Below are 18,459 nucleotides of genomic sequence, written 5' to 3'. Positions count from 1 at the left end.
AATTTTTTAACCAAAAATAAAATCAAATATAGCGCTTTTGATCCTCTAAAACAAACAAAAAAAAATTCACAATTACATTTGGCTATCAAAAGTTACAGGCATTCTTGTTTCCACTGCCAATTATATCTGGATAGACTTTAGTACATAATTTTAGAACAGAATAGATTCCCTCATTACCAAATGCTATCACAGAATAAATGTTTTTGCTTCAGACTTGATCAAAAATAAAACTTGAAAATATTGAAAAAGTCCAAAATAAACAAACTTCAAAGTCATTTATACTTATTACTCATTTACAGTCATTATACTCAAAAGCTAAAACAAATCCAATTGAAACCTGTTTAGACTAATATGTACTTTATTTAAAAGGAAATTAAGTTATATCAATATAAATGAAATGGGAACAAAACAAATGAGTATAACATTAGAGAACTGGATGAGCAGATGAAATATGAAGAGGGGATTATGGTCTTTTGAAAAAAGTACATCTGATGTTCATCATTTCAAAATTTTATTGTCTCTGATACTACATCCTGCTTGATCAAGTTTGCTTTGGTGTTAGAGTTTTACCTTTATACAAAAACGACCAAGATAATAAAGAAATACAGGAAAGTTTTGCTGTCATTTTGATATGGATACCAACTTTCTGAATCGTATTATTTAAAAAAAGGGGTACCCACCCCCTATTTTGGTATCAATACCAACCGAGGATAACTCTTTTTTTCTAAAAAAAGGGGGACCCACCCCCATCAATACCAACTTGACTTTTCAGACTTTTAAAGGAAAAAAAGACACCACCACCAGGCTATGGGTCTGGTATCTGGATGTTGACCCCCCTGGTTTTCACGGCTTTCACTTTAATACTGAAAATTAACCAATTGAAAGATCAATACAGAAAATCACGTTTGCGCAAAAGCTTCATGCAAGAATGAGAGAGTTCTAATTTAAGCGTTTATAATATATAGATATCTCTGGTGTCAGAGCCAGAAGTTTTGGCAATCCCCCTGCTGGACAGGAGAGCTTGTCTTCGTATTTAAATATGATGTATAACGTAAGTTGGTCTAATGTTGACTTCCCTCTTCTAATTTTGTCACCCTTCTTTAGATAGGAATAATAGAAAGGCTGGAATCATATCACTGATTGAAACTAATTTTCTTTGCTGAGCAATCAGTTGAGGAGTCCATCAGTGATCCCGAGGTTCCTATTATTCCTATCTCTAACGAAGGATGTTGAAATTAGAAGAGGGATGTTGACATTAGACCAATTTACAGTACTCGAGTTGAGGGGTCAGCAGATAGATAACCTGAGATTGTGAATGTTTTTTGCACACCATGCTGAAGCTATAAAAGGATGTGTGAAAACATAACAAGCTGACGAATATGCAATCTCGAAGTCGTAAGGACCGCGTTTGTCTAAAAGGACTAGGAACAACAACAAAGTTGCGTAAAATTGTGTTTATGAATAGGGCGCCGTATCAGTTTTTAACTTTCCGGAGCACAACAAGATTCTTGCTGTAGAATTTTCCGCGGGAGGACTATTTTCCTCAGATGTATAATTTTCAAGCACCTTCAGAGGTGTACCGTGCGCGTAAGAAAATTACGAACAGCTGTTATCAGGTTACAGATAGAGAGCTGTAATAGTCCATTTTCAGACTCAAAAACAAAATGGTTTATTTTGCCGCTGGACTCATTTACTTGCCAAGGAAAAAGTTTGAAATTGGCCAGTGTGGAAACGTGCAAAGTCTACGCCGAATTGTTATTTGCTTGAACTGAGGTTACGCCAAAAAAAGGTCAGCTTTAGGGGGTACTGTAACCTCCCTCAATAGCAATGGGTACAGGGCTGAGCCCTGGTGGGGGGTTCAGGGGGTGAAGCTTTGACTTACGCCAATATCTTACTTTATATCCGCTCCTTAAGCTGATACGCCAAAAGTAATTACTATCTCACGCCGAATATATTTGACGTACTTTGCACCATTTCCAGGCTGGGTAAAATGAGTGTGACCACCAGTAGCAGCTACCGTCAACTGTTCTAACTTGGGACTATCTGACAAAACATTGGACGGCAATTCGGCCACCATTTCACCGAACCTCCAAAGTAATTTGATGGCGTATTAAAAAAAATACACAATTTCTCTTTTGCACCGATTAGGCTTTTAAATCGAAATATGAAAAAAATCTGTAATGGAACACTCGCGAGTGTCTGTGCACTCTAAGAGGAACGAAGAAGTATGATTGATAAACTTGGTGGAGTTATCAAAACAACTTTGTTTTCAAAGAGATTTAACAGTAAGTGAAAATACCGGCCAGATATCAACCAGTCCCATGTTTCTACCAACCTTCCCTTAAGTTAGAGCAGTTGGACGGTAATAAGCCAGACGTAATTAATCGAACCAATTGAACGGTATTTTTAATTGAACTTTGTTGGCCAATTACTCACAAATTTCCCAAAATACAAAGTTCGATTAAGTTTGATTCTGAAATCAAACTTAATCGAACTTTTTTTAAAGAGACCTCGACAGTTCGATTAGTTCGATTACATTAATCGAACTTAATCGAACTTTGTCAAGTTTAATCGAATAAACAAAATTTCAGAAAACCCGAGCAACTGAAGGCCGCTCCACTTGCGCTCCCTTTGACAACACTTTGAGGAACTTTGAAGCACCCCCGCTGGTGCAGGCGTGTACCCTCACATCCTCTGACCAGTGGGCACCGATCAAACTCCCTGGAACCCCGGCCGGGACCTCTAGGGGCCGTCCACGGTGGTACCCAAATGAGGTCATTTTTCCCAATTTTTCCCAATTTTCTAATTTTTGCTGGCTTTTGACGACACTTTGAGGAACTTTGAAGGAACCACACCGGTGCAGGCGTGTACCCCCCCTGACCAGTGGGCACCGATCAAACTCTGTCCACGGTGGTACCCAAAGGAGGTCATTTTTTCCAATTTTTTCCAATTTTCGCCTATTTTCAAGCCTTTCCAAGCCTTTTAAAGGCTTCGGAGCACTGATGGAGGGTGCTGGCTTTGAGGGAGAGCAAGGCAGAGGGTATCCGAAGGGCTATGGAGGGCTGTGAGAAAGGGGTGTAGCAGCCTCAATTAATTGAGGAGGTCATTTTTGGCAATTTTTGCCGGCACTTTGAGGAACTTTGAAGGAACCCCAACGGTGCACTCTCACACCCCCCTGACCAGTGAGCACCGATCGGACCCCCCGCACACCGGCCGGGACCCCCAGGGGCCCGTCTGCGGTGGTACCCAAAGGAGGTCATTTTTTTTACAATTTTGACCAATTTTCAAGCCTTTCCGCCTTTCCACGCCTTTTAAAGGCTTCGGATGACTGATGGAGGGTGCTGGCTTTGAGGGAAAGCAAGGCAGAGGGTATCCAAAGCGGTCCGAAGGGATCCAAAGGGCTGTGGGGGCTGTAGAGGCCTCGATTGGTCCCACCGGGGCTGGTACTCAAAGGAGGTCATTTTTCGCAATTTTTGCCGGCTTTTGACAACACTTTGAGGAACTTTGAAGGACCCCCAACGGTGCAGACGTGTACCCTCACATCCCCCTGACCAGTGGGCACCCAGTGGGCACCAATCGGGCCCCCGGGACCTCGGTCGGGACCCCCAGGGGCCGTCCACGGTAGTACCCAAAGGAGGTCATTTTTTGTTGTCGAACTTTTTCGAACGGAGTTTTTTGTTGAATTTGTCGAACCTTTCTTGTTGTCGAACTTTATCAAACGGAGTTTTTTGTCAAATTTGTCGAACATTTCTCGTTTTCGAACTTTGTCGAACTTAATATCCTTTGTCGAACTTAGGGGTCACTCACATATCGATTCTTCCCACGACTAATTTCACCAGAAATATCGATTTTTAATACGTTTATTCCGTGACAAATGTTACTTTCCATATTTCTTTTCCTCCTTTTACACACCTAGATATTCGTTCGCTTCGCTATTTTGCAGAAATTTTAACCAAAACAAACGGCCCGATGTTTATGTCTCGAGTTCCTTTTGTTCAGACGGTCCGCACGGCCCTTGAATTTTGCCGACGGTCGGTCTTTTTTTGTCAAATGCGGCTTTTCTGTTAGATTATGATTATGGAGATAATTAATTCCGGCAACTTTCCGAAAAAAGTTTAGAAATTATCTCCATTATTTTTAAAATGTAAACTGCCTGAGCAAGCCGTACAGAATTAAAGATGGCTGACGAAACAAGGATGAAAGTGAAGGAGAAAATTTAGAGTTTCATCGATTTTCGATAATTTTTGAACTTTGACGTTAAGAGGTGGGGGTTTTCAAATTAGCATCAATTTGACGTTAGTCGTGGGAAGAATCGATATGTGAGTGACCCCTTAATCGAATACTCACAATTTTAGCGACTTTTGAAAAGTTCGATTAAAGAATTTAATCGAACTTTTGTCGTTCGATTAAGTTCGACAAAGTTCGATTAGTTCGGTAATCGAACTGTTCGATTAATTACGTCTGGAATAAGAAGTGTGCTTTGATTTGCAGATTCGGTTTTTTCTGGTGGGAAATTTGGAGCTTTCAAAATAATGGTGATAGGCATAAGAGGCAACCCTGTTGAATAATTATGTAGTCCAGCCACACAAACAATGATACAGCAATGCATAATTACTGTTTCATGCATTAATAATTATGCATGGGTACCGTGTATCATTGTTTTTCTGCTGGACTACATAATTATTCAACAGGGTGGCCTCTTTGAAAAAGGTCTATTGTCAGCCCTGACCGATCACCATTATTTTGTCATCAGTATATAAAACAAGACGACTTTAAAGTCGAAAATTTCGCATAATACTTGAACATCAACGACGAAGATGCGTGAAACGTGACTCCTGCAGCATTATGCATTTTGAATGAAGCGTTACACAAAATATACACAATGTATTGTACATACAGGTCATAGATACCATGTTTTTTTAATGAAAAATCTCAATCCATTAAAAAAAAGATTCCTTAAAAAATGTGACTAAAGAATTCCATTCTATAAAGCGTAAACAAAATCTTTCAATTCAGAATAATTCAGAGAACTGCAATATACATGAGAAAAATAATTTTAAATTTTTTTGAAAATGAAGAAGAAAAAATGAAGAACTTGTCATTCTTTGATGCCAGAACCCTCATTTTGTGCTTGGAAGGAACTTGTGATAAAGACTTCTTTCACTTGCGCAAAGTTTTTATCTACTTCTTTCTATAAACAGTATATCTTATCTAAAATTGAGAAAAATGGCTAGTCAGAAAAATCTGTTGTATACTATCTTCGCTATCTGATATGAATGATGGCCCACCACCATCAAGATCATTGGACTCCAGAAAAAAATTTAATATGGGGGGGGGTGAAGAATATAACATTTTTTGGAAATCCCCCCCCCCTGGACATTGTTACTTTTGATCCCCCGGACAGCAGGTCTAACCCCCCCCCCCCCACTAAAGAGCCCATTAAAGGCAAAAAGCAGTTGAGTGGTTGAGCTCCAGCTTCTGGACTAGAAAATTGCAGGGTAAAAACTAGCCAACTTTAAGCTTTAAAGAAATAATTGCTTTAAACTGCATCCCATTAAACAAACCCTCCCCAATCTCTTGCTGTTCATCCCGTGAAAAATATATACTGTAGGGGAAAGATTCCAGAAAAGTAACAAGAATCTTAGTGCGGAAATGGGAATCTTATACAAACAACGGTACCATGATTCAAAATGAAAATCCTAATTAGCAAGAGGTGTATCAAGATCGGTAAAGTTTGATTGAAGCTTGATTAGTTTGATTTATTACCTTGTTGCCCATTCTTTTTACATTTTGACAGCTTATTAGCAGATGCCCACACTAAAGCTTAAAGAGCGAGCCAATATCTATCATCCCATTGGGAAGGAAAAGCTGGAACTTTTACTAACCAAACTCATCGAACACCAATCAAACTTCATCGGATAAAAAACTGTCATCATTAACGAGGGACCGCTGTACATTGTGCGGTGGTGTATGGTGGGGCTGGATCTAAATGTCCTTTGAACGGCGGTGAAAATAGGTTAATTTGAAATCTGCTGTACTGTACACCCCACCTTACCCACCGTAAATCACCGTACAATGACACTGTACGGCAGTGTCTAGGCAGGGTCGTTTCGATTATACAAAAATGATTGTTGAATTTCAATTGACATGATTTCTAAGAAATACCCTGAGATCGGGTAACTTGCATCAGTGGAGGCTAACATGCATAGCCTTCAAATGAATGACCCGTTTGAACATCTCAATCGCGGTACCAAAACAAAGATATAATAAATTTCGCATAAAATACCCCTAAAAAATTTCGCGCCTGCGGCCCCCTTGCGGCTTCGGCGTACAGCACTATCTCAGGGGCTGCATTTCAAAACTACTCAAAAATCATCTTCTGAACCAGACGTAATTAATCGAACCAATCGAACGGTATTTTTAATCGAACTTAGTCGAACTTAATCGAACTTTGTTGGCCGATTAATGTTCGACTAAGTTCGGTTGTCGAACTTTAATGAATACTCACAAATTTCTCAAAGTACAAAGTTCGATTAAGTTCGATTACTGAAATCGAACTTAATCGAACTTTTTTTAAAGAGATCTCGACAGTTCGATTAGTTTGATTACATTAATCAAACTTAATCGAACTTAATCGAACTAATCGAACTTAATCGAACTTTTTCAAGTTCAATCGAACAAAAATTTGAGAAAACCCGAGCAACTGAAGGCCGCTCCACTACTTACGCGTAATTCGATCGCACTTTTTGCCGGCCTTTGACGACACTTTGAGGAACTTTGAAGCACCCCCGCTGGTGCAGGCGTGTACCATCACATCCCCTTCCTGACCAGTGGGCACCGATCAAACTCCCCGGGACCCCCAGTGGCTGTCCACGTTGGTACCCAAATGAGGTCATTTTTCCCCAATTTTGACCAATTTTCGCCAATTTTCGCCAATTTTCAAGCCTTTCCAAGCCTTTTAAAAGCTTCGGAGCACTGATGGAGGTAGCTGGCTTTGAGGAAGAGCAAGGCAGAGGGTATCCGAAGGGCTATGGGGGGCTGTGGAGGGCTGTAGCGGCCTCAATTGGTCTCACCGGCGATTTTTCCTGGTGAGAAAGGGGTGTAGCAGCCTCAATTGAGGAGGTCATTTTTGGCAATTTTTGCCGGCTTTTGACGGCACTTTGAGGAAGTTTGAAGGACCCCCAACGGTGCAGGCGTGTACTCTTACACCCCCCTGACCAGTGAGCACCAATCGGAACTTCCGGCCACCGGCTGGGACCCCCAGGAGCCGTCCGCAATGGTACCCAAAGGCAGTCATTTTTTTTCCAATTTTGACCAATTTTCAAGCCTTTCCATGCCTTTTAAAGACTTCGGATGACTGATGGAGGGTGCTGGTTTTGAGGGAAAGTAAGGCAGAGGGTATCCGAAGGGGTCCGAAGGGCTGTGGGGGGCTGTAGAGGCCTTGATTGGTCCCACCGGGGCTGATACCCAAAGGAGGTAATTTTTCGCAATTTTTGGCGACTTTTGACAACACTTTGAGGGACTTTGAAGGACCCCCAACGGTGCAGACGTGTACCCTCACATGCCCCTGACCAGTGGGCACCAATCGGACCCCGGGACCTCGGCTGGGACCACCAGGGGCCGTCCACGGTAGTACCCAAAGGAGGTCATTTTTTCGAAAGCATCCAACGAGGACCTTTTTTTAAATATCTGTTTCCCAGACAGAGCCTTCCTGGAAAATTTGACCCGTTGGCCGAATATTTCAAAAATCTTATTCCTAGAAATGAAGATCTGTTTCGCCGCAAAACCTAAATTTTTAATCTCAAAGTATCTTTCCTAGAAAATTTGATCTGTTTCCCCAAATAGGATATCTTTTCCAATCTCCTGGAAATTTTCATCTGTTTCCCTTTCTTTTTGTTATTGATATCTTTTCCCCCCCCATAAAGTCCAATCTGTTTCCAATGCAATATCATCTTTTTTGGAAACAGATATCTGTTTCCCAATTTATTATGTCATCTCCTAGAAATATTGATCTGTTTCTCTCTGATGAAGACATCAGCTGGAGCGGGGAAACAGATAGTTTTAAGGAAAAGGTCTTTCCTAGAAAATCGGATCTGTTTAACCCCATTTTTCAAAAAAAGCTCTCTCCTGGAAAAGGGAAATAGATATTTCGGGGAAATGGGCTCGTTGGCTGCTTCTGTTTTTCGTTGTTGAACTTTTTGAACGGAGTTTTTTGTCGAATTTGTCGAACCTTTCTTGTTGTCGAACTTTATCGAACGGAGTTTTTTGTCGAATTTGTCGAACATTTCCCGTTGTCGAACTTTGTCGAACTTAATATGTTTTGTCGAACTTAATCGAATACTCACAATTTTAGCGACTTTTGAAAAGTTCGATTAAAGAATTTAATCGAACTTTTGTCGTTCGTTTAAGTTTGACAAAGTTCGATTAGTTCGGTAATCGAAACTGTTCGATTAATTACGTCTGGTCTGAAAACTGGCCCTGCCCTCTCCTCACTCTTTTTCTTTGTAACCACCTGCTGCACCCTCTCTACCACCTCAACCACCACCCTCCCCAAAGACAGTTTTATACACATCAGATTATATACAAAACCAAAATATAGATATAAATACGACAACAATTCTTGGGTATAGACAAAACGCTGAACGGCGGAACGACAGAATGCCGGAACCGGAATAGCTGTTCCGGCCGGAATAGCTATTCCGCGGAATAATGATTTTTTTAATATTTTGTATTCCGCGGAATATGATTATATATTTTTTTCCATAAACACCTATAATCAGCAATCGGCTACCTTTAATACACCTTTCCCGGGGTGTTGTTTGAGATTTTATGTTTGAGTGTTTCCCTTAGATATAACTAAGATATAATTGGCTGTATATGGAGGGCTGTAGAGGCCTCAAGTGGGACGTTTATACAACTCGTGAACCACTTGGTGCTGACGTACACCTTCAGCCAAGTCTAAAAAAATATTCTGAGGGGTCCCTATTGAGCTCTGGGCCAAGTCAAGCTAATGAAGGTATTTCATCGCTGAAAAATTTGAGTAAAGCACGGCGAGGAATTGGTCCAGTGGTTTAAAGCGTTGGTTTCACGCACTGGCAGTGTAGCTGGAACCTCGATATTCCAGGATTAGAAAAAGCTATACCTGTTATCTTTTTTCTTTAAAGAATCAACAAGCCATCAACATCCATAAATTCCAGTAAATTCCACACATTTCCTCAGAAACTTTTCACCCATTATGACTTTCTTGAAGCCGTTCCGAAATGAACCAATCGGGTTATGTATCGGAATTCCTATGGGAGTTCTTTTCCGAAATTTGTAAAATAGCTAAGTCGGCAAAAAAACTTTTCCCGGGGGTTTGAGGTAAAACAGAACTGCTGATCATTTGTTGTTTTTTTTAACCAGATTATTTAAATCTGGGCTCAAAAATACTTAAATAAATAAGTTAATAATATTCAATAATACTATTTGTATCTCTTAGAAAATAAACACTTACATAACGACATCGTTTATCATTTGGAATACCCCCGTATTTGGACCATTCTATTGTGGACGCAAAATAGGGCGGAAACTAAGTTGCACCCTCAGTGCAAGATTGCCGCCTCATCTTTATTCGCCCGCGCGAGAATGCGAGCTAATCATTTTTTTCTCGCGCGCTCGAGGGGAAAATGAAAGTGATCAATATTCTTTGAAGGAAAAAGGTCAGAAACAAACCCAAAGACCAAAAGATGTATTTTGTTGTTGAGAATCGATCCTGTGAAGATGAAAAAATTTTTGCTTTGCGTTTTTTTCGGAACGCTGAAAAACTCTAATTTCGATCTTCCTTTAAGGTAAGGAGGTTGCGAGATTTGGGTTAGCAAGGCAAAAATCGCTAAAAAGCTGGTAAAATCGTAATCCTCAAAAATCGAGGTTCCAGCCTCACTGACTGGGGATCCCCGGATCGAAGCGGGTTAAAGTCACCTTTAAAATTTTTATCCAGGTTTTGATGTTTCATGTTTTTTTGGGTGTAGATTCCGAAAAAATAGGTCTGCTGAAGTCCTGAAAAGTTGACGGAAGGGCGCTATGAGACCGTAAAGGACCCGTACGGGACCGTGAATGACCCCCTCCCCTAGCGCCGGACTGGGTAGGTCTCACGACTTGAAACTTTCTGGAGACGTCAAGCATATCGAAGGGGGGGGGGAGCATGCCAAATTTCATCACTCCACTGTTACCGGTCGCCGGGCTACGGGCCGCGCAAGGTACCCTGCAGGACGTCCCCGTACGGACGATTGCCGGGTCGTACGGCGTTTTTAGCCGGTCAATTTTTCCGTGAGGTATAATTAATCTAGTTCTATCTTAGTTATATCTAAGGGAAACCACTCAAACATAAAATCCCAAACAACACCCCGGGAAAGGTGTATTAGAATGCCTTCACAAGCGAGTGCACGAGTGCATTCCTTTATATACGAAAAACAGCCAATGAGGTAGCCGATTGCTGATTATAGGTGATTATGGGTGGTAATGGGTGATTATGGATGATTATGTACATAGATATACCCTCAGGGGTGATAAAAGAGAAAGATTATTATCATAATAAAAAATCATATTCTGCGGAATAGCTATTACAAAAAATAAAAAAAAAATAAAAAAATCATATTCCGCGGAATAGCTATTCCGGCCGGAACAGCTATTCCGGTTCCGGCATTCTGCAGCGTTCTGCGTTTTGTCTCCACCCACAATTCTTCTTGTACCGTCAACTCACAACTACTCTAACTTCGGACTATCTGAAAAAACATGCAAGAACATGGAATGGCAATTCGGCCACCATTTTACCGTTATACCGTTGGAGAAATATTTGAACATTTGGTAAAAAGTCGAGTCGATTCAGAAAAAATGGTAAAAAATGGCTGCATCATTCATACCCGCTGCTACGCCACCATTTTGAATTAGGGTTTATAGAAATAACCAGGACTGAGAACTCAAGTAACTTCAATAAGTTTACTTAATAATCGTTGGTTTAAATGAGAAAAAAAATATTTATTTTCTTATTTTGAAGTAAAATGAAATTTCTATTATCCTTAGAAAATATAATAACTTTTTTATACTAATAATATAAACTTGTTAAAGTCTGGATTTTAAACTTTTATTATAGCCTCTGCCCTGACCCTTCTTTGCAGAGACTACTAATTTGCATGCTAAATAATCACGAAGTCGTGCGTTGCTAATGGTGGCCGATAAACAAATCTGCACAAAAAGATCAAAAATCATCAAAATAGTTGGCAGACAGTGGCAGCCCTCACACCCAACCATACGCCAGACTTTTTACTTCACCAACCAAGCACTGGAGGGTCTTCCACTTCAAAGAAAAAACAACATACTTGTTTGAAACTTGACCAAACCAAGAACAATGTCATCGTCACAGTCGAAAAAAGATGCTTTAGAAAAACTGGTAAGAGCAATATTTCTTATTACAAAACGTTGGAATGTTGGTATTTATGATATTAGATTTCTGTTAACTATGACTTTGAGAGCAATTTGGGAAAATAGCCAAAAGTTTATTTTGACATTTTTTTGAAATGGCAAGACCAAGAGCAGTAAAAAGTGATAGTCCAGCCAGCTTCTTGGTTCAGTTGATTGTCAATTACGTTTCGATTGATCTACGATTATGTTAGATAAGTTTGATTGCAATAGACCTTTTTTCAAAGAGGACGTCCTGTTTGAATAATTATGTAGTCCAGCTATAAAAACAATGATAGAGCCATGCATAATTACTGTATCATGCATATTATATTAATTATGCATGGTTTTATCATTGTTTTTCTGCTGGACTACATAATTATTCAACAGGGTGGCCTCTTTGAAAAAAGGTCTATTCAACATGGCTGCCTCTTTAAAAAAAGGAGGTCTATAGATCTTTTTTCAAAGAGGCCACCCTGTTGAATAATTATGTAGTCCAGCAGAAAAACAATGATAAAACCATGCATAATTAATATAATATGCATGATACAGTAATTATGCATGGCTCTATCATTGTTTTTATGGCTGGACTACATGATTATTCAACAGGACGTCCTCTTTGAAAAAAAGGTCTATAATTATGTACTCCAGCATAAAAACAATGATACAGCCATGCATAATTTTTAAAATATACATGATACAGTAATTATGCATGGCTGTATCATTGTTTTTATGCTGGAGTACATAAATATTCAACATGGCTGCCTCTTTAAAAAAAGGTCTATTACAGTAAATTGGCTCCTTTTTAAAGCTTAGCGTGGGTAGCCACCAATCAGCCAATACGCCATATTGGGGGGTCTGACCGGTGCCCACTACTACTGGTCTGGTTGGTCAGGGGTGGTATCTGAGGGTACATGCCTGCATGGAAAAGAAGATTAGAGCAAGCGCATAAAAGTGCCGTACAAGAGTGAATATATAATTGAATCAATCAAGCATTATAGTAGAATACAATCAGACTTTCCATCCCGTGATTTGCAAAACAGAAATGCGCGCATTATTTTGATGATCTCTCACCATTTGGTCTCTGGAGATAAACAAACCCGTGCCGACCTTGGCTTCTGTGCAGGAGGCCAGGGTTCGATTCCCACTCACGGCAGTTCACTTGGCAAGTGAACGTTCCTTCGCCCGGGTCAACCCATGCCATGTGAGGGGAATTGGGTAGTCAGTTCAAGGTGCTGACAGGACGCTCAGTAGTAAGCGTCTATAGTTGCGAGAATAGGCCTCTAAAGCCTCCTGCAACTCAACCAAATAGAATAGAAATAGAAATTCCATATGGGAAGTTGGTTTTTTAAGCTTTTCTTAAGTTCTATCAATCAAAACCCCCTCAAATTTTAATAAACCCCTACTATATCTACAATCCAATTCTCAAAAGAACTTCTTCAAAAATCGTTCAAAGCTGCTGTAAAAATTGGTAAAGCGGGGGGTCCTGATAACATCACCGCTAAGGACCTATCTTTAAACCCGGAAGCCTCAGTTGAGGGTCTACAGTACGTTGTCAAATGTAGTTTATCGTCTGGTACTTTTCCAACTCAATGGAAAACTTCTAAAGTATCTGCAGTCTTCAAGAAAGGCTCTAAATCGGATTGTTCAAATTACAGGCCGATATCATTACTCTCAATCCCAAGTAAAATTGTTGAACATCTTGTCTGCTCACAATTAACTGACCATCTCAGAGAGCATTGTCTCGAATCCGAACACCAGTGGGGCTTTAGACCAAATCGATCGACCGATGACATCCTACTCTATATGACCGAGAAGTGGAGAAAAGCCATCGACTCCCGCCAATCAGTTGGTACCCTGTTCATAGATTTTCGAAAAGCATTTGATAGCGTATCCCACCCAATTCTACTAAAAAAGCTAAGCGCTTCAGGGGTATCAGGTGACTTTTTAACCTATCTTGAGAGTTATTTGTCGAATCGTAAGCAATTCACTGTTATCAATGGAGTCAACTCAGATTGTGCTGATGTGGAATTCGGAGTACCGCAAGGGTCACTTATCGGCCCACCGTGCTTTTCAGTCAATGTTAACGACATGAGTGAAAGCATTGATTGTGATCTAGATCAGTTAGCCGACGACTCAACAGCGTACACATCAGATCCACATAGCGATATTGTCATCAAAAACCTTCAAAGAAGTGCCCATCAACTTGAATCGTTTGCCAAGAAAAACTCGTTAACCATCCACCCTGACAAATGCAAAGTTATGCTTATGTCTAAAAATCGCTTTGTTGGTCCTCTTCAAAATATAACTATTTGTCATAAAAATGTTGAGATAATAAACTCAACAAAATGTCTTGGAGTTACAATCGATGACGAATTGAAATGGGATGTTCATGCTCAAAAAATTACTAAAATGTTTGGTGTTAAAGTCAAGAAGCTATACCAAATGAGAGGGATGCCAAAGTCTACCCTTTCAACCATCTATTTTCAAGGAATATTACCATCCGTCCTGTATGCTATTTTGATTTGGGGAAATTGTTCCGATGCTTTACTATCAAGCATTGAAAAAGTTCATATAAGAGCTGCCCGCTTCATTCAGCGGATAAAGAAATCAGTCCCAGATATCTATGTTCTGTCACAGGCCAAATGGAAGGAAATTATTTATTATTATAAGAAGAGCATTGCGTGTAAAGTGTACAAAATATACAACGGTCTCAGCTCACCACTTTTATCGGAACTTATCAGCAAATCAAATACACGTGGAAATAGAAAATCTTCAAAAATTGACCAGGTAAAATTCACCTTTATTGATTATAAACGATCATTTATGTACAGAGCAGCTATTGTTTGGAATAACATTCCCAGCTCAATACGAGAAATAAAAACTTACAAAGCTTTTACAAAAGCCTTGAATAAATCTGATTGTTTGGATAAAATTAATTTTAATATGACGGGTCGTGCACTATTATATAAAGATTATGTTTATTACTAAATTACATTTACTGAATATATATTTTTTTCTTAGCAAATTTTTAGCTTATTATTACCTAGAGTTTATTTATGTACTTTTATATATGTATATTTCTCCTAAATTCTCCTGAGTCTTAATCCTAATCAACTTTTTGTTCCTATACAAAAACTCCTAGATTCAACTAACTTTTAGCTTGATTCAACCAACTTTTAGCTTGATTCACAAGATTTTACTTTTTCGTTTTTTAGCCAGTAGGTCCACATCAGTTTTTTACTGCCAATATGTACAGAATTGTGTATAATTGTATATAGTTTTGTATATAGAACCTGACCTGCTTTACCAAATAAATTAATAATAATAATAATAATAATAATAATGTTCTTTCTATACATGATATTGTAATACCACCCTGAAAAGTTTTTGCCAATTTTTGCTATCAAAAGTTAGAAGCTGGAAACCCCCTTTCCCTAATCTCTTGCAGGCAAAAACGCTTTCGTTTACCTCCCAAACAATTTTATTCAGGGAAGTTTGAATTACAGGAAAGATGTATTTGAATGGCATATCCTGGGTAATATTCGATTGTGTTTGACAATCGAATCGTAATCGTTCAACTGCGTTTGATTGTGCTCAATTGATTTGGCGTTTGATTTGTTAAATTGACACTGTCTGGTCTATAGTGCATCTAGAAATCATCAACAGGACCGACAGGACCTATCCAAATTATTTACCTGAAGTTCCTGGTACATTTTTTATCCCCAGATGACGTCGTACAGGCCCAAGCTAACTAAAAAATTTTCATGAGAAAACATGACCACATCATATACCAAATGAAGGGTCTTTAAACATAGATTAAGGAAAGGTCATTAACCATAGCTGAGAGTTTCTCTATAAGAAGTTATGAAGGTTTCTTTAACGTCTGCTACCTCTCTTTTTACCTGGTCCGAGAAATGGCATTTTTAAGGCCAAAAATCGACGTTTTGGACGTTTTTCGATGACGTCAGCATTTTCCTAGGAGCATTTTCAGAAGAAATCATTCCCATGATGACTAGATCTCGAGATATTTTGGTTTAGATATTGAAAATTATCAATATTTTTTGCTGAGTCAGCAGTTTTTCACCATATTTACCCACCTTACTAAAATGAATTATCTCAAGGTCTAGACACTAAAACATAACAAACCATACCATTTTTGGAAACTACAAACTCAGGGCTATCCAGCCGTGGGAATGATTTTTCTGAAAATGCTCCTAGGAAAATGCTGACGTCATCAAAAAACGTCCAAAACGTCAAATTTTGGCCTTAAAAATGCCATTTCTCTGCACCAGGTGGTCGAAACTTAACAAATAACCCCATTTTCTTTATCTACTTTTCACACTGAATCCATTGGTAGCAACAGATATTTGATTTTCAGACCTCGAAAAAACTTGATAAGTTCTAGATCGATTTACTAAAAATTGATTCACTCGAAAACTTAAGGAGATTCGAAGGGCAAATTTTTTTGTCGATTCTGCACCCTATTAGGAGCATAATATCAAAAATTTGCCCTGATCTAAGGGGTGCCCTACAAAGTGACACAATTCACTACCTCGGCCGCTGGTCTAGTTGACAATTTTATAAAGTGTGTATTTTTTTTAAAAGAAGGTGGAATACACCGTGTAAAGTTATTGCTCTAATAGTTTTTTCTGTAAGATTTAAATAATTTCACTTTTAGGATAAAGATTATGATCAAACCATACCGGGAAACAGTGCCAAAACATCTGATTATTATACAGTTAAAAACATTCCAGACAGATTCAACAAACCAGGTATAGCAATTTTTTTCTTTTTTTTTCCCTTAACCCTTTCCGTGCCGATGTCGTATATATCCGACATGCAAATTTTCACTGTACTTGCCAATGTCGGATATATCCGACATCAAAGTTTTTTACCTAATTGCCGAGGCCTTTAAAAAAGAGGGAGCTCTATTGCCGAGAAATCAGCTTTTAGGAAAATGGCTTTCTTATTTGCCAATGTCGTATATATCCGACATAAAAAAATCCAAATAGTAATAGTGACAGTATATATTAAGTGCTCAAAAGATTTATTTCAGGTTTATTTTAGTCTATCATAAAATATATATAAAACAAATGTCAAATACAAATGTCAAACATTGGCAAATAGGAATAAAATATCCTTGTCGTATATATACGACATGCGGCAACAGGAGTTAAAATTTGCATGTCGTATATATACGACATCGGCAAATCAGGTTACTAAAAAAAATTACCCCTCGGCAAATGGATTGAGGTACAAAAACAAGGTAACGGCACGCAAAGGGTTAAGAAAACCTTTTTTTTTCTCTTAAATATTCTTTTTCCCTTAAAAAAATGTTTTTGTTAACTTTGTTAAATGTATTTTCTGTTTGAATTTTACATTTTTGCTAAAATAACTCTTGAAATATTTCATGAGATTGCAGGTAAAAACTGTTTTCAGGTGTATTATTTTTTGGCAAAAATTTGGCATCTTCGAGGCTATTTTCAGCTTATTTCAATTCACGGCTCACTGCAAAACTTTTCAAAACGCTGACTAAGAAAATAAATCCCAAAAGTTTGTTAAATTAATCTGATTGGAGCATTAATACATTGATTTAGACTGAAGGTATATTATTTCTTGAGGTACAGTAGGGAATATTTTGTGTCACAAGGTTTTTTTTAAATGAAATAAGTGAACTACTTTCAAACTCTTTTCTTACAGAGTTACTGCCAAACATAGGGAATCCTGTCTTTACATGCCCTATAACTGTCCAAGCTACTAATGAAAAGAGTATTGAAAATAAAGCAGACCAGGAAGGTCAGTGAATTATTCAATACTTTTTGATAGAAGAAATCCTTTTCATTTTCTGAAAGTCTCTAATTGGGTAATCTGGGGTATAGGCTCTGCAAAGAATGAATTGATTTTTTTATTAAGAAGGTGGTTAATTTTCCGAAAGTATCATTTTGAAGCTGTTATAATAATAATAACATTATTCTTTTCATTTTGATCTCAAATATTTTGAACAATTCAAAATAAACTAAGTATGAATTCAACATCATTTCACTTTATAATAAATGCCAGTCGGGTACAAAAGAATGGTGATGCTCTGTCCTAGGAATATTGGTTTTTCATTAATCCTCTCGAAATCTGTCGAAATCTTAACAGAAAATTTTGTATGTTTTTTTCTCATCAGATTCGTTTAAAGGGTATGCCAAAAAGCAAGCACATCCAATGTATATGACTAGCGCAATGGAATACGGGTATGTGGCTTATAATTCTTAGGTTTTGTTCTTGTCTAAATCTGATATTTTACTTATATATCACAATATATCTAAAATGTATTGTCAAAGTTAGATAAATCTCTGTATTTTTCAAACCCTGTAAAGTTTTCTTAAGATTGGCGTACCCAAGTGTTTACATCACCGTTTATAGCATGTTTTGATAGTAAACTTTACTGTGTGTATTTGAATACGAATTTTACCAGTGGTCTCTTTTGCAATGAAGTAAACCTTAAGGCCGTACTCCACTTTCGAAATGGGCGACAGTTTTTTTCTTAACCTTTTTTACCTGAAGAAAAAATTACGTCATAAAAAAGTTTCGCGCGAACAAAAAAAAGTTGAAGGAAGTTCTACTTTTTTCATCCGTTACGTCAATTTCTACCAATGGAATTGCTTCATTTTTCAACCGACCAATGACCTTACAAAAACGTCAAAAAGTTTTCGCTCATGTCGCGCGAAAGGGGAGACCGGCCTTTAGTATATTTGTACCATTTGACTCGTAAGTTTATTTCTTTATTAATCCAATTTTAGTAATCGTGAGCCAAGTGTCCACGTCATGCCTCAGACGTTTCATGCCAAAAGTCAGAAATTCACCGAGCATCTTGGACAATGTGGAATGTATAAAAACTATTCATTGAACACTTCTCTAGATAAGAATCCAGTCTCCTCTCAACTCGATGGTTTATTTTGAAATTGTAAATATTTTGTTTTAAATGTATTTTTTTAGGTTTTTAAAAATGAATAGTCAAAGAATGAAGTAATAAAG

The 18,459-nt window shown here is 38.3% G+C and overlaps 1 protein-coding gene across 1 annotated transcript; it reads left to right on the top strand.

Annotated features, from left to right (window-relative positions):
- Positions 1 to 11,283: 11,283 nt before the first annotated feature.
- On the top strand, positions 11,284 to 18,457 carry LOC136816754 (piercer of microtubule wall 1 protein-like). Its single transcript, XM_067073071.1, has 5 exons — positions 11,284 to 11,425; positions 16,115 to 16,208; positions 17,137 to 17,232; positions 17,609 to 17,675; positions 18,225 to 18,457. Exons 1-5 carry the CDS (start codon positions 11,384 to 11,386, stop codon positions 18,382 to 18,384), a joined length of 459 nt encoding a protein of 152 aa, XP_066929172.1. The 5' UTR covers positions 11,284 to 11,383; the 3' UTR covers positions 18,385 to 18,457.
- The last annotated feature ends 2 nt before the right edge of the window (positions 18,458 to 18,459 follow it).

This window comes from Clytia hemisphaerica, unplaced genomic scaffold (genome assembly GCF_902728285.1).
Source record: "Clytia hemisphaerica strain Z4C2 unplaced genomic scaffold, Clytia hemisphaerica genome assembly, whole genome shotgun sequence".
Lineage (NCBI taxonomy): Eukaryota > Metazoa > Cnidaria > Hydrozoa > Leptothecata > Clytiidae > Clytia > Clytia hemisphaerica.
This window is presented reverse-complemented; position numbering and strand designations above follow the sequence as displayed.

Coding starts and splice junctions, on each gene's coding strand:
- LOC136816754 (XM_067073071.1), top strand. CDS start 11,384: ATGTCATCGTCACAGTCGAAAAAAGATGCTTTAGAAAAACTG. Junction 11,426..16,114: donor AAGATGCTTTAGAAAAACTG/GTAAGAGCAATA, acceptor TTTCACTTTTAG/GATAAAGATTATGATCAAAC. Junction 16,209..17,136: donor AGACAGATTCAACAAACCAG/GTATAGCAATTT, acceptor CTTTTCTTACAG/AGTTACTGCCAAACATAGGG.